The sequence below is a fragment of the Coffea arabica genome, chromosome 9e (assembly GCF_036785885.1).
Source record: "Coffea arabica cultivar ET-39 chromosome 9e, Coffea Arabica ET-39 HiFi, whole genome shotgun sequence".
Classification (NCBI taxonomy): Eukaryota; Viridiplantae; Streptophyta; class Magnoliopsida; order Gentianales; family Rubiaceae; genus Coffea; species Coffea arabica.
Window position 1 is genome coordinate 35,274,430 of NC_092327.1, and position 21,120 is coordinate 35,295,549.

A 21,120-nucleotide genomic window follows, 5' to 3' on the forward strand; every position below is an offset into this window, starting at 1 on the left:
TTCTCTTTCACCAAATGATCTATCCATTTTTGCACTCAATGTCTCAATGCACATTTCTTTTCATTTTTGGTCAAAAACCTCATTTTTACTATCCAAACACACAAGACTCCACTCTTGCTCCCATATACAAATCTCTCGGTTCTCTCTCTTAGAAGGCTCCCTCTCATTTTTCTTAACAACACTCAATCTCCCTCACTCTTCTCTCGGCTCTCTCTCAATCCTCCCTCTCATTTTTTTTTTTTTTTTTTTTTTGTGTTAACAACAACACAAACAATTCTCACTCATTCTCGGCTCTATGTTTTCTCTCAACTACACAAACAAACACCAATACAAAACCTCATTCTCTCCCTTTCGGCTCCTTTTCTCCCAACACACTCACACACGACAAAGAGACAGCAACCGATTGGATTGGAGCTTGTAATTTCATCAAATTTTTAGTCAAGAGACTAACATTCTTCATTGAGGTATTTCTTTTTTCTCTTTTTTCCAGCCTTTTCCTTTCCTTAATTTATTTAATTAAATACATGTTTTGATGCTTATTTGTCCCTTGGTTCCGTTTATTGTTGTTGCTACTACTGTTGTTGAAGTTTTGGGGTTACCCATGAATAAAAGTCAAAGAAAAAAGAATCGGCTCTGTGAATGCATGTTAATTGTTTGAAAAATGTCAAAATGGAAAAAACGAATTTTAAGGGGCTGTTTTGCTTTATTTTAGCCCTTTTATGTTGTTTTCTTGTGAAATTAAAATCATAGTTGTATTGTTGAAGTTGTGAGGAATGTTATAGTATAATTTTTAGGATTTTTGGTGAAAGATTTGAGTGTTTAAAAAAAATATAGAGACTGGACTGAATTTTGCTATTTTGGCCACTTTCGGGTCATTTTTTGTAAAAACTAGGAATTGGACTTTGAGCCTTTGACAGAATCGGGGACAGAGATGGAAACAGGAAAGGTGGTAGTGGAGAGGGTAGGTGGAAAGTCAGCTGCTATTCACTGCTACTCAAAGTATCCTCTTAAATTCATCATCCCCAATAAGGTTCCCTCCCTACTGATGCCTATAGCGGAAACCAACATTCTGAAGTAATTATATTGGCATGCAAGAAAAAACGTTTGATTCTTGATACGGGTTTTCATTTTTATGGTGGTTTTGGCAGGTGGGTCCTTCTCAAATTGATGCTGTTTGGATTTACACTATCACTTATGGTGGTGGAATTGTGTCGGTATGCACACTCTCCATTTCCCTGCATAAAGAGATGTGTATGGTTTTTGTGCGTTTCTGTTTTTTGTTAATAGTTGAATAGTCTGCAATAGTTCTATGTTTTGGTTTGAGTGATTAAATTTGTTGTATGTATAAATAGGGTGATGCTATAAAGTGTGATATTTCAGTTGGTGATGGGTGCACCACAGTGTTAACCACTCAAGCTTCAACAAAGGTCAAATCTTTGATGCTATGTCCCACCTTATGGTTTTTGTTTTGCGTTTGCTATTAAGTATTGTTGGACTCTGTAATGCTTTATTTTTCTTTCATTTTTTGATGCTGCTTGGTTAATTTGGTCTACACCATTGGTATATAGGTCTACAAATCTGTGGAATCAAAGTGCTCTGAACAAGTCCTGGAGGTAATCACCATTTTGCTTGATGAATAAGCTAATTCAGCATTTATTGGTGTTTGTGTTTGTTAATGTCTGATATAACTTTTTACAGTTTCCCCACGACAGTGATTTGTTTGTCACCGTGGAGTCTAGATTGGTCAAAAAGTATAAAGGAAAATTCGTCCTAGGCTGCATTTCACATGTTAATTTGGGATTGGAGTTGAACATGTCTGTCACCTAATTAAAGGTAGTAATTATCAAGAAACGTTTTCAATGATCTCGTACATGAAATGCTTTTCCAGATGGTGTTTGCTTTTGATTGCCTTCAAAGTTTCTTCAGATGTTCCTGATGCTTGCAGTATTGTACAAGTTTTATGTGCACTTGATTTTCTTTTGAGAATTTGCTACTACCATTATGTTACCGACATATTTGTTACTAGCATTATGTTGCCAACATTATTCTGAAGCCAAGTTTTGCATCTTTTTAATCAATAAAAGTGCTATGGGGCAAAGTGCTATTTTCTTAAATCATATATGTTTACTTAAAAATTTGATGTGGGAAACCTGAGTCATGAGATGGGCCAATTTGTTTTTATAGAGATTATGGACACATTCAAGTTGTCCAGTTGTCTCCCTTGTTTATTGGGATACACTTCATAGTTCCTGTTAGATTTGTTCACCAGAAAAGTTTTCTAGTCCTGAATTGTCTATTTCTTCGGACGTCATGAAGTATGTCTACTTGAGGAAGCCTGGAATTAAAGCTGCTAATAATGGTTTTGAACTTTGTTTGTCTTGGGATGGAAGGGATGGTTTGATTTTGAAGTGTAAGAGGTTGGGACAGAATAATCTGAACTTGTGGAAAAGAGAGGACGTGCAGGTTAGAAGACAGCTAGAATAAGGATTTTGATTGGAGCTGTACAGTTTAGAAGAGAAGATGTAAGAAGAAATCCTAGGATGCATTTATGTTCCAAGACAAGTTTAGGTCAAGCATTCAAGGGCCATATGAATCCCTTTTGCAAGTTATTGGCAGAGCACGAGTCATACCACATTAAAACTATGCAAAGCTAATCTATAGATAAGGACCCTGATACAAAAACTTGCTAGATTATTCTACAATGCTTTTCTACCATTCAACGCTTTTCTACCATTCCTAAAGGAACACCTAAAACTTCACCTCATGAAATGAGGTACGTGCTGGAAATCTGGAATCTAGATTCACGGCAAATAAGTAGTATGAGGATGTCTGACTTAGAAGTAATAAGATTCATCCTAGCTTAATTTGATCAACAATATCAAAATTCGAATAAAAAGTAGTAGTAAAACCTTTGTCTAAACTGCTTCCTTCATTTTCTTTGTATTACTTTTCATGAACCTTTAATAGACTCTCTTAGCCCCTTGTTATCTTTAAATCACCTCTTGAATTTACCATTGGATCTAAAATACAAAAAATGTAGTACTTTATGCAAGCAAATTTTTTTGATAGGCAACGGGTGGAAGATAGTTCTGAGACCAAAAAAAAAAAAAAAAGTACTGTGCATGGCTATGAATTGTCTGTGCTGACATAGTGACGGAATTTTCATCTTGGCTTGTTCTTGTTTTGGACCAAAAAAAAATAGATATTATGGCTGTAAAAACTTGGGTGTTTCATTCTGCTGCTTCAAAAAATAGTGTTGCTGGGGAAGAGTACTTTAGCTTCTCATGCCAAGTTTGTATTATCTAGTATCCTACTTATCTTATACAATATCTTTCCTGAGTTTTAAAGCTATTGGTAATAGCGGCTTTTTTGTGCCGCACAGTAGGCAAGAATTGGAAGTGATGCACTTTTGGCTGTGATTCCAGATCCAGTTACATGTTTTTCAACTGCAAAGTATTCTCAAACTCAAGTATTCAAAGTCTTTCCCAGCTCCAGCTTGCTCATTGTTGATTGGATAACTAGTGGCCGTTATGGAAGAGGTGAAAAGTGGGATTTTGAACTTTACAAGAGCACTAACAACATTTTTCTAGATGCTGATGAGCCTTTGTTTCTTGACACGGTATTGTCAACCTGAATCCATGTTTTTTAACTATGCTAGCATCATTGTATACTAAGCGTGTGATATTGAAGAGAGTGGTGAAACTGAAGTATTTTAATCTTATAAGAAATTTTTATTTTTTGAACTATTGCTTGCAAGAGATTCATGTCAATCTTGAATATCTTTAGATTTTTGTAGAATGTTGTATTTTTTTTTTTTTTTTTAATTGCTTTCGAGCTTTCAACCTGTGGTCATTTAATGTCCTTTTAATCAATTTATGCATATACAGGCCTTAATCCTGGGAATATATGTCATGTTGGACAATAGAATATTGTAATCATGACAACTGCAGTTTACAGGAACATGGTAAATTAATTTTGTCAAACAACTTTGAGCAAATGTCGATTAGATGCCTTAATGATAGGAAACATCTTTGAGATGAATTCCCCAAAAAAAAAAAAGATCTTTTGGATGAAATTGCTTTATTCTGATGGACTGAGCCTGGAGAATGTGTTTCTCCATAGCAATTAATGTTGATATTAGTTGAAATAATCAAATGCAAACATCTCATGGAGATACAAGCTTCAGATCTTCAAACTGATTTACTTGGAACTTCAGTGCACTTTTTGAACTTTGACTTGCTTAAAGATCATCTAGCACTTTGGCATGCACAGGTGTTATGTTACCCAGTCTTCTATTGTCTTCAACATGGAGATCATTTAGCTAATTTTTTTTCCTCTATCAGGAATCTTTTGTTTTCCTTTTTCACACATGAATAAGCATTAGTTGTTGGTGAAGTCTCAGAATGCTCTCTCATTTGGGTTTCTTGACTCCCTTGCGTTGGGAGACTCTTGCTTTTGATATTTTCTATACATCCGACTCTAAAACAAACTCATTTTGTTTTCTTTACATCTGAACTAATTAGAGAATGTTGATCCAAGAATGGTTACCTTTAATTCAGTTCTCTTCTCTGAAGTTTTTCCTTCTACAAGATTGACTCTGTTGTAACTAGATGATGGTTATCCTTCTCATTTAAATTGCTCCGATTGTTTCACTTTGATCACAGATATTGCTAGAGCAGGGAAGGTATAGCAGTATTGCTGAACGGATGCAAGATTATCAAGTAATTGCAATGGTTATACTTTTGGGGTATGTGTTGACTCGATGAATTAATTTAACCAGTACTTTTATTCTTTATATGATTATTTCCTTTCCTCTACTTAATCTTGGTTATCTGAGGGACTACAAATCTTTTTAATTTTAGGCCAAAGCTGAAGTTCATTCAAGACCAAATTCAGGAAAATGTGAAAAACTTGATGTCTCAGCAATTACGTATTCCTTCAGGTAGCTCTGGACGATATGGAGATATCGATGACAATCGTTTCTTCACCAGACCGAGCTTTTTGGCCTCCTGCAGCGTCTTTGGTCCAAAGGTAGATTTTTTTCACATGGGTGTTAGTTTTCTTGCAATGGTAGGCTCTTTTTACAGTCAATATTCAATAGGTTCTGTTCCAAGGAAATTTTATTTTAGTGTTTGTTTAATTCCACTGACTAATCTGCAAGGCTTTGCATTTACAATTGCAGTCAGGGTCTTCTACTAGTCGTGTCATATATGCTTGAAGATCCTCATGGAATTTTTAATGTCTTTGGATAGCTCTTTGAGAATCTTATACTAATCAGTGGGTTACACGACATAAGCAAGTATATTGCATGATTTTGCTATTAGGCATTGTGGTATATATTTTTTTCTTTTATATCTTAATCTTTCATGGATCATTGTATGCCTTGTGGAAGCTTGATTTATGTAAATTTTGCCTTTCTCCATTACATGCACAGATGGTTAGACTTGAAGATTGACAAGCTTTCCACCTTACAGTCATGCTTTCTCTTGAACTCCTTATTGTAAAAAATGCTTCTTTTCTTAAACTGAAGTAACATTTTCTGTAAGAATGTTTGGCATAGCTTCTGAAATTTCTGCTTCCTCTATACTGACATTGATGTAGTGAAAATTCCATCTCTGCATCGTCAAGTCAGGGAAATTTTAGCATTTGTACAAATTGTTTCATGCGTCAAATTTTGTTTAACTAAATATACATGTTACATTCTTCATTTGAAGACATGCCAACTCCTTCCTGTTTTTCGCAGGGAAGAGGTGTTGTGGTTCGAATTGCTGCAATGACGACTGAGTCAGTCTACAGTTTTCTTCAATGTCAGTTGTCTGGCCTGGACTCACTGCTTGGTGTGGCGCCATATCGATGATTGCGGAGGGCCTTTTTGTGGCTTAGGAAACATCATAAAGTCATCCGAGATACTGAAAGAGGCTAATTGCTCTGTTTGTACTTTTTTCCTTCTAAAGAAGATTCTCTTAATTAAGTGGTAATATAATCTATGATATTGTATCTGGCACATTTTCAACTTCTATTATAGTGCCTAATCCTGGTTGCAAAATTTGTAGTGGGGATAATTTTATAAACCTCCCTTTCTAACAATTTTGCGTAGCGCCCCTGATGTTTTGAGTGCTGTAATAATGTAAACTCCTATCACAATAAGTGATATTAAAAGGCTGTGGGAAATGTAGGCAAGTGATATCAAAGTCAAGTATTCATAGCTTACCCTTTTGAGTCAGACATGAAAATGAGTTATATTTTTTACCCAAAATTGGGCATTTAAATGTTTCAAAATTTGGAAAAAGGAATGGCCCTCATCAGCTTGAAAGCAAAAGTACATGTAAAGAACATGTAAAGAAGTCTCGAGGAAAAATAGTCTTGTTGAGATATTTCCCCGCCCTGCCAGTACAACACCACTAAAAATTCATTACCTAACGGACAATCAAGAAGAAGGTTGCAATCTTGCTTAGAGAACATGCATGCACCATTAAGTCCCTGAACTCAGGGGACTCATGTACTGAGCCTTGATCTTTTTAGCGCAACGAGAACATCTTGTATGCTGCTTCTCTCTTTTGGAGACTCCATCGTGCAGCCCAAAGCAACTTTCATGATTGAGGCTATGCACCTTTGCTTTTCACCAAAATATTCATCACTCTCCTTTAGCAAATTAGCATCGATGACATTAGCTAATCCATTAGGTATTGAATTAGCCACCCAGCTCTTCAGACTCAAATTTTCATTAATTTATAGGGAAAAAAGTCCCAGTGACCCTCAAACTATTAATCGGATAAACTTTTGGCCCTCAAACAATTAAAAGTAAACTTTTGACCCTTGATCTATCTAAAGTATAAAATATTAGACCTTCTGTCAAATTCAGCAGTTAATACCAACGGAAATTATGACCACGTGAGACGCATGCCAAAATACAAATGGCATTTTTGTCCACAATGAGCTGTGTTCCACTCGGTAAAATGGGACTTCTTCCCGAACAAAGAGTTGAACAAAGAAAAACTCCATTGCAACCAAAGAATTGCTGGACTGGAAGCATGTGAGAAACCAACAATCCACCTTTCCCATTGTGCAGGTGTGAGAAAATGTCGAGGGTCATAACTTCGTGGACCTCAAGGAATCCTGGGCGGAGATTTGCGGTGTGCGCGGATGGTGGCTGCAGATTTTGGCCGTGGAAGAAAACGAAAATCCAAAATCTGCTTTCTTCTTTCTTTCTTTCTCTCTCTCTTTTTTTTTTTTCCGTGTTTGTTTCAGGAATTTGGATGGCAACCTTGGGATGTAGTGGAGGTCTAGACTAGAAGGCATGGTTGAAGGAAGGGAACCATGGGAGTGTGAGGAGTAGCGGTGTGCAATACTAGATTAAGAAATTGAGGCGGGATTGGAGCCGCTCAGCTGGAAGAAGGGACTGACTAGTAGTAGAATATACTACTCCTATATGCTGCAATATGATGGGCTAATGTCCATGTTATCATAGGATGCTAAGGAGTTGAATAGTTCAATTCAGTCTTGAAGATTGTGGATGGATTGGCGGAGAGAAGGAGAGATTTTGTCTTTTGGGGACCGGAGTGGGGTTGGTATAGTTGTGCGGGTGGAGAAGGTTCTGTCATGGAGGAACACATGAGAAGGAACACATGAATGAAATGTGTTTTGTTGCCAGTGGAACACAGCTCATTGTGGACAAAAATGCCCTTCGTACTTCGGTGTGCGTCTCACGTGATCGTTGCTTCGTCAGTATTAACTGCTAAATTTGACAGAAGGTCTAACATTTTGTACTTTGGATAGATCGGGAGCCAAAAATTTACTTTTAATTATTTGGAGGCCAAAAGTTCATCCGACTAATAGTTTGAGGGCCACTGAGACTTTTTGCTCTAATTTATATGAATTGAAGATATTTTGTAATTTACAATGTTATTTTATTATTCTTGTTTATTGTTATATTTTATGATTTCGTATCTATGACATGTTAATATATTTTCTGTCATTAATGCAGATTCATGGCTGTGAAATTATGTCTATTATCAGGCAAAAAAAAACTTGTAATGAAAATTGTGTACCAGTTTTTGGCTTCACTTGGGCTTCTAATGTAGTGTCTAAACAATGAACGGTGGAAGACTTCGATCAGATTGGTAGAATTGGGCATATATCATAATGTCCTTTCACTTGTTGAGAGTATAAAAAGTCCTTGAATATTTTGTCAAAAAAACCTTAATCCTCATCAGCCTAGCATACAAGAAAAGTTTATAGTAGATTATTAGGGTGACTAGAAGTCCTTATGTCCAACCTAAAATATCTATTTCCGCAAATGATGGTAAGGACCGATTAAGTTGTGCTCAATTATGGCACCTTGAATCATGTCTCAGAATCGCGCTGAAATAGGGATGGCAATTAGGGCGTTGCCTGCGGGGGCTTGATGAGATGGGGGATAGGGCAGGGCGGGTGGTCATTTTCTCCCTCTGTTAAAAAACAGGGCAAGGAACGAGGACATCTCCTGTCCTGTCACCCACCTAAAAAATAAATATATACTATAATTATATATAAAATATATTTACTATTATTAATTATAACAGTTATATTATTAGTTATAAATATAACATTATGTATATCTAATACAATTAATATTATTAGTTGTATTAATAATTATACATGTATACTAATACAAATTGCTGATTAGTTATACTAATACATTTGTACTGAATAACTAATTACACTTTTATTCTTTGACATTCTTGAGATTGAAAAGGTGAAAATCTGACTACTCGAGTTGTATTTGTCTCATTATATTGGATTGTATTAAAATAGTATCTATTTGTTTTTATGGGTTAAGTATTGTGAAATTATCAGAAATTGTGTATCAGCAATAAGTTGGTAACGTGCTGGTCTTTAAAATACTTGATTGTTGATTGAAATTTGCCTGAAATTTCGTTACAAGGCAAATTAACGAAATTTCTATTAGCCTGCCTACGAGGGAAAGTTGGGCAAGGTAGGAGTTGGGAAGGGGGGTGGGGAATGTTGGGGCAGCAGGCCTCTTCCATCCCACCCCTGCCTTATTGCCATTTCTAGGATGAAAGCAGACCCTAACCGAGACTTATTTATTTTTAATTGGTCCTTTTTATCTAATTTGGATGATATTAATCCATATTTAACCCTCCAAGTAGTGACTGTGGTAGGTTGAGACTCGAGAATGATTCTAGACCTGAAGTACAAGTTCTTCATCATATGCACATTCTAGGATGAAAGCAGACCCAAAACGAGTACTTATTTATTTTTAATTGGTCCTTTTTATCTAATTTGGAGACTTTGGTAGGTTGAGACTCGAGAATGATTCTAGACCTGAAGTACAAGTTCTTCATCATATGCACATTCTGTTTGGGCAGGAGATTGGACAGTTCCAACAATTGTACTGAGCAGCGTACACCTATACTTACAACTCGTAACATACTTAAAACACGAATGTTGAGCCATTCTGCGTAGTGTTTTGCTCTAAACTATTCTTATAGAGTTACTTATAAGAGTCCTGAACAAAAAATTTTATCAAGGCTGGAACTCACTATTTTGATAAGCCTAACAGTTGATTTTCGACCACTGAGAATACTCTGAATAAGAAGATAATGAAACCCACTAATACAACTTCAATAAAATTGTGGAGTTTTTTATTTGTCCAGTTGATACCATTTCATTGATCAAAGATCAACTATTAGGTTCGCTAAGTAACTGGGTGACAAGATTTTTCTCCTTAAACAGCTATGTTGTTACTCTAAAATACGCTTATATCTGGTAAAATAGTCACACAGTTACTATTTGTGGAACCCATTTACATAGTAACGGGCCTCATGGTCAAAACATGGAAAATGAAACGAGTTCATTAATTTCTACTTCGTGCTGAAGCATTTATTAACAAAGTAGCTCTGCTAAAATACCCGTAATCCAGTTCTTGTAGCATTGAATTAAGTACCGGATTTTGCTTACCACATGACAATGTAGGAAGTTTTTGGACAATTCTGAAATACAAGAAATAGAGCTCTCGGGGAAAATCATCTCCCGAAATTTCCGCGCATGCAAAGCAAAATCACCTTGAAAAGGAACTAAATGCAAATAATTGGACAATTCTGAATCATCATCAACTTCAAATCATTCCTCCAATGTAATAGATTACTTCTCAGCCACCGCAAAAGCGACAGTTTACATATGACACCTTATTATGCACATTACAAGGCAAGAGCTTTCTTTCGTGTCAATTTTAACTAATCTGCATCTCAAATATGTAGTTTTGGATTACAAGCCTCATCCTCGTGAACATGGATTTGAAATTGACAAATGAAAAGGGAAAAAGAAGGCAAAGGGAAAAGAATGTTCAAACAAATATGTCGTATAACGTCAAATTAAAATGAGATTTCACAGGGCGCATGAAAAGTCCTTCCGCGGCAAATAGATTCCAGGTTCTCACCAGCATATGAACAAAGGGGTGAAACTTCCACACCTGAATTTAACAAGTGAGGACAAGGATGTTTTGGTTAAACTTTCATATTGAGTTGCAAAACTCATGGTCAAGGATTTGGAGAGGTTCCCATTAGCATTATTAGATAACTCCACTGTGAAAAGCAAAACTAAATTGTTTTAAAATTGTAGACTATTTATCTCTTAAAACAATTATTATGTTCTTATCAGATTTACATGTAAAAACTGACATACCAGTTGCATATAAAGGCACTGAATGAGTCAAGAAACCTCCAGCTGCAACAACCCATCGGGCATGGAGACGAAGAAGAAGCAGTCTAGCACTGTCTGGAGTGTCAAAATTTGATCCATTGGCGTTTTTGACTGGTGCAAATTCTTCTTCACGTAATACCTATGCAATAGGGAAAGAAATTTCAATTTTTATACATCTGGTATGTTTCTTACGATTTTAACAGCAATTACTTTTCTCTCATCAATCAGCGAGAGCGAGAGCTAGAGAGAGAGAGAGAGAGAGACTAGTCAAACATTTCCCAACGATAATTACCTCAAAAAGGGCTGTAGAAGGTGCATATGGAAATGCATCAAAGATGAACTGCTCAAGTTTGTATCCCAAGGTATGCCCATGAGCTGATGGAATTTTTTTCTCTGCAAGGTGATAGCTGCACTCACGTTGTAAAGCTTTCTACATCAGTTCCATAATAGCAATAAAAATTTTTAAAATTGGCAATAGGTAGTACTTCACAGATAATCATTTCACTCATGTTTGAGATGGTTCCAAAATTATAAGGTGAGAATGTCTAGTAAATCCTATAAGAGTGCCTGAATTAATATGCTCAATTACATGTTTTAATTGAAACAGGAAAGCATCATGAAAAGAACTAAACAAGGGGCTCATTAATTATCCCTAAAGTTCAATGGCTAAAGATAACAATAGGAAGTGAGTTGACATTTTTCCCACGTCTCATTGATATATTTGACTTGAAAAGAAGAACATGATGCACAGTGAAAATTAAAAAGCATACCCAAAATAATTAACTCATAGTAATTTCATACCATGAAGAAGACAGTTTATAAATGTCAACTCATATATTTAATAGCATGAGCTTCTCTACAAATCTATAGACAGGTGGAGCAGATAGACTGTAACATTCATTGGATAAGAAGATATCAAGCACATTATATCTTTTATCCATCTATAAAGGAAGGGTAAACAGAGGCCATATAACTATTGAAATTAAGCACACACACTGAGAATATAGATCTAATACAATACAGAAAATTAAGATCTAAAAGAAAGATAAGACTACTGACATGCTGTCTTTCTCCAAACCATTTGCCACTTGGTTCAGAAAATCTAAAGTAAACATATGTAGGCAAACCTGAAAATGCAACCAGGAAGAAATCACAATCACTTGAAGCAAAAATCACAATCACTTGAAGCAACATGTGGAAGACATATAACTTAAAGTCCCTAGTAAATAGCACCATATGATCTATACTGAAATAACCATTCTTTAATAAGACAGAGAAAAAAGAAAAGAGGCAAAGAGGGACAATACGTTGCTCCAACAAAATCGCAGACGACCAGTTTGCTGGTTTATAACACTAGACAAAGATGGGTCCAACTCACTGTATTCGACCACAGACAGAGGCCCACCCTTGCCTCGCCGAACGAAAACACCAACCTTTTCTTGTGGGTAAGCCTATAATCAAAATAAACAAGAAATCATGTGACTTAAGCTATCAAAGTTGAACAGCTACTAATATCTTCAGATAAATAAACTGAGACTATTTTCCAAAACAAATGTATCAAAACAAGCTTACAAGTTACTAATAATGTTTATATAGCTTCCCACTTCATCATCTTATATGATGTGCCAATGTCCACTTGTTGAGGACTAGATTGCACCCTTCATAATGGCATTTGAATTGTTTTCATGTAAAAGGATGAAAGAAACAGAATCGAAGAAAGTAAATTAGATTTTTTATTATGATGCATTATACTCTGCATGACAGTAAGAGGATATCTGAAACTTCGCCAAACCTCCAATAGCACTAGTTCCAATGTCCTGAATCTAATAACTTATTGACACTTCAAGGTGTAAATATTAAACCAATTAGTCATTCTTCTCCATTTTTGAAAGCATATATGCTTCATTATTTCAAAAAAATCAGCACCAGCAATTTGTTACAATGTCCATATTTGTGTCATTATGTAGCAGCAATATGCTTCCAAATCAGATAAGCATTGAGTAAGTAAACAAAATAATTTAATAATTCTAATCAACTCTAGACTATGACCATACACTTTCTAACTAATTTGTGACACATGACCCAGAAAAAAAGGGTGCGAAGAATCTGACAAGCTTCTCTCAAAGTATTATTGCTATATTCTTATGGCCCACTAGAATGCGATCACCATAACCAACAGGCAAATGAAGAGAATACACCATTTTTGGACATTTAAAGTGATAAGAGTTTCCTCTTCATATGAAATGGTAAAATCTGCAGATATATATTTTCACTGTAATATGGTTAATACAACCACACAGATTTAGCAGAATTTTGCACAAGATACCTCTGTTTCAGATGCAATATTTCTAAAGCATTTATTTGAATGGATGGCCTAGGCCGAAGCCACAAGTGAATGTCTCCCCAAACAAGATTAACCGGGGTAAATCAACCAATTGACTTCACTTGCATATTGATGCCACACAAATGTGACAGACCAGAGAAGAGAGCTACTCAAGGAACCCCATATAACTATGTAATTCTTCAAGGTCTAACTTATCTAGCAGATGTTTCAAGTATGCAGAAGTTATATGTTAATTCCTCCCATTTTTTTGTTAATAATAGTTTAGTTCCTTGAAAAACTCAGTATTCTACATAATTAGATCCCGATATTACAAGAAAAATTATTGATGTAAAAAGATTAAATCTAAAGTATTAGTATTTCAAAAAATAAATATATAGTAGGAAGAATAAAGAAGAACCTACCTTTCGGACAACTTTTGCAGCAGTGCTTACACCTTTATCAATGAAGTAACCCAAGAAAGTAGGATCAGCCACTCGAACCTACTTTTCCAATTACAAATAATCATGATTCTAAATTGAGCACACTTCAAGAAACTCAACTGATTGAAAGAAAGAATTGAAGAAAAGAAGTGGAACTCACCAAAGCGTTGTCGACCCCATAACAATCTATGTATTTAATACCTCTCGTTGCCATATCCTCCAACAATCTTGAGAATTTCAACGCTGAAACATCACGGGTACTCAATCAAACCAAGTATGACCCTCAAATCAAATTAAGAGAACTAAACTATGACAAAAATTCAATGGTAGGGTAATTTTCTTATCCATTTTATATGGGTGTTCTTATTACCTGAATAAACTCCTCCATTCCCATCTGGAGACTTTGCAACCTGGCTTTAAGCAAAAATGATAACCTTGTAAATATTATATCACCTGAGTCATATATCATAGTTTTCTAAAACAAACTTATAAAGCAAGCTAAATAAGGATCTGCCTTTTTTTTTTCTTATTTACTATTAGTTTATACAAAATACATGGCATATGTTACCACATGATAACAATGAGACCTAACACCACTGGCTACAAAATAGAAGGTCTAGTCAGTCTCAAGAGCTCCATTAAAGTTAAAAATTGGCATTAGTTATAGAACATTTAAGACTGTAAAAACTTGCTTACATGTGTGAAATTTACAGCTTATACCCTTAATTTAGAACAGTAGTCACATTTGAACTCATAAATCTAGTAACCTTTGCTGCATCTTGTATGATGGCTAGAGTTGCTAATTAAGCACTTGAAGTTCCACACATGCATACATTTATCCGCATTTTCATAAATGATAAACAAGATCAAAACCTTACTCTGTATGGTGTCTCCATGACAAATCTGCCCTCTTTTGAAACACAGGGTATTGTGCCTTGCTGAAAAAAGGTAACCTACATCCAAAAATTCTATCTTTGTTGATTAAAAAGAACTCGAACAAACAACTTATCCACAATTAACAAAGCTTACCTGATCAGCTTCGAGGCCAAAATATTTATGACTCTCAAAGTACTTGCGTGTGACTTCATCAGTGAAGGGGCTAGTCATTATGTACCAATGTATAGGCGGCACGGTTTTAGAACCTACATAAGTTATCAAGATTAGCATTTCTGACTGTCGGATTTAAAATGCTGGGGTAATAGAAGAATAACTCACCCTCGTTTATAGATTGAGAAGCCAATCTTTGCACACATAAAATCCGCTCAGCTTGAAGTTGGAAAAGTGACTTTCCAGATGGAAGTCCAATGTCTGAAATTAGGTTAAAAAAATGTTTAATTTTACAGGACTTACTTGCACAAAATGTGACAATCACATCATCTCACTTCAACAATTTCTGTTTGACCTAAAGGGCTATGTAAAATTGACAACAAGAAAAGCACATCCAAATGCATTGCCCAAGTAAGAGGGTTTAGAGAACTGAAAGAGTAGGTACTAGTTATTCTGCAAGTAGACTAAATATAGAGTGATGAAATATAGAATCAAATAAATTTCACTAAATTAAATAAGATTCCAATGACTTACTAAAGCATCCTTTTGGATCTGAACTTCCAAGCCTAGTTCCCTGCAATAAAAAAGACGCAAAAAAATCAGGAATGCCTTCAAGAAAAGGTAATAAATTGACCGATAAACGGCAGAATAGCAGATTCACAACCTCAATTACAATGGGCCATGCAAAATCATTGCCTACAACAACTTAGGCCTATGGACAACATTTTTATACATGCTGAAAACAATTCTCATAAATCAAATATTTTCTACTTTGAAGTTGATAGCTGGAACAGTAACCTTCTTAACTGAAAATCTAAAGGAAAATTTAGTTAGGGACAAGGAAAGAAAGAAACACCAGTAATGTGGTTTACAAATTTATTCCCAAATTAGGATGACAAGAAACAAGTTTTCTGAAAGCATAGAACAATGAAAAACATTTTTCATGGAAAAAGAGCCAATTTCCAAAAGTTGCAAGGGCATACTTATTTAATAGCACTAAAATCTTTAGCAAATTTTTTGCCGCCTTCAAAGGTTATAAAGTTTAAAATTAATTCATGGACACAGTTAAAATCGCTCCCAATGGAGCATGGATGGCTGGTCCCTGAAGTTAGTGGGCCCATTCCATGACCCTTTTCAACATTATATAGAAGTTGTCTCCTACATAAGAATCCTTTTATGACTCTGCATACAAAATGACTTTGGCATAACTACAGCATAAAGTAAGGCCATCCTAAGGACACACTTTATCAGCCTAAACTAACTGTATATAAAGTACAACAAAGCCTGCTTTTCTGTCCCTTTTGTGGTTAAATCAAGAGTTCCATCACACAATTGTCATTATATTAACGCACACACCTGGAAAAGGTCACACCATAACAACTCCATCATACCAACCCAGTTAATCATACACCAAAATATTCACTAACAACTAAATGTACTACTTTTCTTTTAAGTGCATTTCATAATCATTACCAAAAAAAAAAAGAATCTAAAAAAATAAAGCAAAAGAAAAGTGAATTATTACCTGGCCACCAGATAAGAGCAACACGGCTAATTTCCCTTCTGAAACGGCTTTCATTCCCATCTTCCACCACCTTTCTCTATCTTCCATCGTCCGCTCCTCCACTGTTGATACAATGCTCTCGGGCACCGGCTCTATTGCCGCTGCGGGAACCCCTGAACATCATATACACAACCCAAATTCAGAAATCTCAACCTGATAGAGCTACGCAAATTGAACCACAATCAAGACAAGCCAGAGAAAAGCGCAACCTTGAGAGTTAAACGAGCATCGAATGATTCGATCAATCCTCGAGAGATCTAGATTCTGTAACAATTTGTCATTCCAAAAATTAATTACATAAGTAAATTAATCACTTAACACTAAATAAATAACAATCACTCAACATCAAAACAAAACTCTTTTCTTATACTACAGAATCTAATTACCACAGCTATAGTCAAATTTGACGTTTCAACTGAAAATGATCCCGTTTTCCACTCACTCACCAAAATTAAGAAACGAATCACCAAAAACTATTCAGAAAATTCAAAATTTTCAAGTTAATTACAATTATAACAAAAAATCTAAAGAAGAATTGAATATTGAACCGTGAAGCTGGTTTTGCAAGATCTATAGAGAAGCCTGAACTGAATTGTGCAGCGAAGCTAGTTAATTGCGATAGAAAGAGAATGACCTCAATATCCTTGACAAGGATGTCGCGTTCCTCGGAGGAGAGCTCATCCCAGAGGGCAAACACGTCTTCCTGACCGTAATCCTTGAGCCTCTCGAGCAGAGCTTGTGGCGGAGGAGACGACGTCGGATTGGAGTCCGACACTGGTTCCCTCATCATAAGAGAATTGTCTCTTCTTCTTCTTCTTCTTCTTCTTCTTTCGAGTTCTACTTATGAATTTTGATGAATTTTGGTATTCAGATCTCTCTGCTTCTGTATACAGATCTATGCGAAGTGTTGAGTGAGTGACTGAGGGGCGTGTGAGTATATATAAGGGGGCGAGTGAGTGAGTGAGTTGGGTGGCGAGTCGACTCAGTGAGCTGTTTCTGTTAAGCCGGTCGGTTGGAGGTTACTTTAGAGGCAGAGAGGGAGGGAGAAATAGTGGCGAAGAAGACAAGAATCAATCAAGTGAATCCGTTTGAAGAGGTGCGGAATGACCAAATTACCCTTCTAATTTGTAAGATTAGCCCATTTGGATTTGCTATTTTCTGCAACTTTTGTAGAAAAATATATTATATCAATTTGATATATACAAGGAAAAAAATGTAATTAAAAAATATGTTCAAAAAAATGTAAAATCTTTTTTAAAAAACATGGATTTGTTTGGATTTGGAAATTTTTTCAAAAACTATTTTTATATTTGAAGTCTATAGTAACACTGCAAAAACAATTCTAAAAACACACACAATCTCAAATACAATTTATAAAAATATCAAGGCCGAAGATTTGTTCAACATATTGGTATATATTTTTTGAAATCATTCTATGCACTTAATTGCAAAAATTTTTCTCACACCATCTAAATATTCAATAAATAATTACTTGTTAAATAATATGGGTCATATCTATCATAAAAATGTCTAAGCTTACATATATAAAAATAAAATAGCAACATATTTATAATTTTTTTGAAAAGGTGGAATTTAATAAACAAAGAAGGAAAAGAGGATTTGAATTCAAAACCTCTATGTCCTGAGATGGAAGAGAGATTTATGTTGATTACGCACAAAAGACTTTTTTTTGTTTTGGTAATAACACCATGCACGTAAGCATTTGTCCTTCCTGATGTTTCTTTTTAAAACATTTTAAACTAAAATCCCATCACCTATGCCACAAAGAAAGTCGAATAGTCTTTATCATATGGAGTGATACCACACTTGAAATTCAAGTAATTGTCTATTTTTAGCTTTGTATTGTATAGTTCACATGACTATCATTCCATCCTAAATGAGCCACTCGCAACGGATCTTGTGTTCTGTACCATGTGTCATTCCCTGTTCCACTTTTTATTATATTGCTATTTCTCCTACATAAATATCATGTTTTAGTTCTTTTTTGTTTTCTTAAGATCTAATAACTATTAATTGAGTAAAACATAAATACAGTAGCTTCAAAAAAGTAATATATAATAGAAAATTAAAAAATACAGCAGAAAATTCATAAAAAATCTCATATTTCAATGTCATATTTTTAAAATATAAGATTAATTAGAGAAAGTAAATAAATATCATAATAGATAAGATTAAACAGGGAAAGTATATAAATATAAGAAATATAATAATTATTAACATGTGTATATATATGGTATGTTAGGTGAATGTTAAATGTGTTTAGAGCACTTGTTAGAAAAACCTATAAGGGATTTGCAACTTATTCACGTTATGCCAACTCAATGGAATTTATGTAGGTAAATCACGCTTTCTTACTAATATAAGTAGTAAATATGTTGCTATTTTTGATCTACTAATCATTCTAATTATGAGATAACAATAGTAACTTACACTTGATGTCATGGCAAAATTCCATCAACCCTCGAACATTTTACTATATTTAAGTGGTCTAACTATAAATCTAACCTTCCTTTTTTATATATATATCAAAAACGTCATAATTTCATTAAAATATGCATCAACTTAACATCATTAGAGGCTATAATAATTAAGAGTTCATATATACAATTTGATATAACAATAATTTGCCCTTTACCATACTGAAATCAACATTATCATAGATTTTGCCAAAAGAATATTTTGACACATCTGCAATCAAGCCGTTGACCGTATTCAATCCTTTCTTCATCAAACCTTGTTTCTAGAAATCTACTAATTAAAATTAGGCAGATCCAATGTAGTTCATCTAGTTCTGACACTGACAGGATAAATTACTTTACAGAGAACTCATTGGTGATTAATGATGCCTTCATTCCACTTGTGAAACAGATTACGGAATAATTTTTTCACTAAGCTTAAATATATGAAGTATCATAATTATGGCCTCCAAGAGAAGGTCGTGATCTTTGCATTGGATCTCTGTCTAATGTAAGTATTTTTCATGAGGGTCAACTGGTGGGGCTCATGAAGAATTTTTATTTTTACTTAATGTTTTTCTAATCAGTGATTTCAGCTAATTCCATGCAGCAAATCACGTGACCTCATGGGTAGCCATAGTATGTGCACGAGTACATTAATTGGAAAATCATTAATTCTTATATAAATATTCGAGAAAAATTTTTGTCTAGCAAAAAAAAAAAAAAATTGTGATGTATAACCAAATCTGCATAGGAAAGTAAGCAATTGGAAAATGTGATGTAGATGTGAGATATAATAGCGATTAAAAAATGTGTTCGTGAAAAAAAAAGTGAGAATTTTTAATAGAAAATTGCAATCCAAATAATTCCTTACTTTCTCACATAATTTTCCTTCCATTCAATCATAGCCATGTTTGTTTAAAATTCTGTTCATAAAAAAAAGCTCCAATTATTTTTTTGTGAAATAGAAATAAAAATTTTCGCTAATTCTTTTTTAAATAAATGACAACATAAAATTCTAACAGAAAGCTAGAATGTATCAAGTAGATGGTGTACAGCGAGTATCTATGATTAAACCTTATTTTTCCTTTGGAATGTACATGATTTGTTTCTCAAGATCCAATTTTGACAAAAGGAAGCATTACTCGTATCTTACTTATTTAGTCTGAAATTAAATATCTTAATTATATTTATCATTCATCCCAAGATTAATTCAATAGTTTTTTTAAAAACATTTGATCATATATGTTAGATATTAAATTCACAAATTTGCTACCATCAATGTTGTAATGCATGTAAATGACTAAATGGCTTCACATATCCAAAAGATATCTTCGTAAATACTAATTAATTAGTTTAGTTTCAAGTACTTATTGCTTTTTCCATTGTTATAAACTTTTTAAATCATTCAGCAGCGTGATGATATGAATGTATGTAATTTTCCCTTTTTTCCTTAATTATCGAGTGTAACTATATTGCAATTAAGTACAATTTCTTGTATTTTAATTTTAGAATAAGAGAGTTATTGTCCTTTTCATATTTAATAGATTTTTGGTTGAATCCAATTTTATTAACTGTATTTTTATTTTGTTGGACAGAAATAGATTTTTTTCCTATATAGTTAAATAATCATACAACAAAAAAAAACAAAAACAAAAAGGAAAAAAAATCTATATCCAGCTCACTTGTCCTTCCCCCACGTCATTCTTCAGAATCTCAGGAATCTCTCTCGCCTAGGATGCCATGCTAGAGCTCAGCGTTTCAGCTGTCCAGTAGGTCACTCTATCAGTCTAGGCTTGACAATCACATCTAAGTTTTGTCCAACTTAAAACATTTCGTTAACGACTTTGTTTAAAGATTAATATTCTACGTACTAACAGTGTATACACTATTATGATTAGATGCATAACAATTATAATACATTCAACGATGATAGTTTATATACTATCAATGTATATAAAATTAACTTTTTTTTTTAATATGTGCCGAGTAAACACTTCCTAGTACACATAATTCAAATCTAATTTACTATAAATATTTACATACTGAAATTTTAATGCCTTGTCTTGTATCTAAACACTTGTTCAATGTAATTTTACTTTTCTGAAAAACTAAGGCATAAGCTCATCTTAATTATTAACAAATGCCCACCGAAGAGGATAAACTCTATTCTTTAGACTAACTTCAAAAAATGTATCCGACAAACCTACTTTTAATTGGCTCTATTGTCCTAAGAAGATGTAAAGTGATACAACACCTATTGAAGCATCATAAAAGTGATACCTAATTAGTTTTAAGAATATATTAGTATCAAGTTTGCTTTGAAATGCCAAGCCCTTTCCTATGACTAAAAGTAGAATCAACTCTAAAATCAACTAGTTTGGAATATAGTGATTGACTTGTTGAACTCGTACTAGCTTCATTAACCAAATTGTTTCTCATATTGATAGGGATATATTGGAATTTTGGAACAAAGAAGATTGCGTTAAAAGAGTTTATTAATCGCTAGAGATTTACAACTTCCATTTTTTAATATCAAAGTATACCAACTACATAATTACATTAATT

The 21,120-nt window shown here is 34.2% G+C and overlaps 2 protein-coding genes across 3 annotated transcripts; one reads left to right on the forward strand and one right to left on the reverse strand.

The window, feature by feature from the left end:
- Positions 1-332: 332 nt before the first annotated feature.
- On the forward strand, positions 333-6,210 carry LOC113709304 (urease accessory protein D). 2 transcript variants are annotated; one of them, XM_027232043.2, is made up of 9 exons: positions 333-464; positions 893-1,030; positions 1,149-1,214; positions 1,353-1,427; positions 1,569-1,613; positions 3,386-3,619; positions 4,665-4,747; positions 4,863-5,031; positions 5,744-6,210. In XM_027232043.2, exons 2-9 carry the CDS (start codon positions 932-934, stop codon positions 5,855-5,857), a joined length of 885 nt encoding a protein of 294 aa, XP_027087844.1. In that variant the 5' UTR covers positions 333-464; positions 893-931; the 3' UTR covers positions 5,858-6,210. The 2 variants fall into 2 exon arrangements, with proteins under 2 accessions (XP_027087844.1, XP_027087848.1); XM_027232047.2 differs by lacking the exon at positions 893-1,030 and having other exon boundaries at positions 448-464; positions 1,149-1,251.
- A 3,895-nt stretch (positions 6,211-10,105) lies between these two features.
- Positions 10,106-17,138, reverse strand: LOC113710299 (UDP-N-acetylglucosamine diphosphorylase 1-like). The gene is made up of 15 exons (XM_027233225.2): positions 16,710-17,138; positions 16,285-16,339; positions 16,037-16,188; positions 15,046-15,085; positions 14,680-14,772; positions 14,494-14,606; positions 14,343-14,417; positions 13,835-13,874; positions 13,625-13,707; positions 13,447-13,524; positions 12,009-12,152; positions 11,761-11,828; positions 10,994-11,108; positions 10,684-10,840; positions 10,106-10,471 (listed from the first exon to the last, which is right to left on the reverse strand). The coding sequence occupies exons 1-15, from the start codon at positions 16,863-16,865 to the stop codon at positions 10,374-10,376; spliced, it is 1,467 nt and encodes a 488-aa protein (XP_027089026.1). The 5' UTR covers positions 16,866-17,138; the 3' UTR covers positions 10,106-10,373.
- Positions 17,139-21,120: the final 3,982 nt, after the last annotated feature.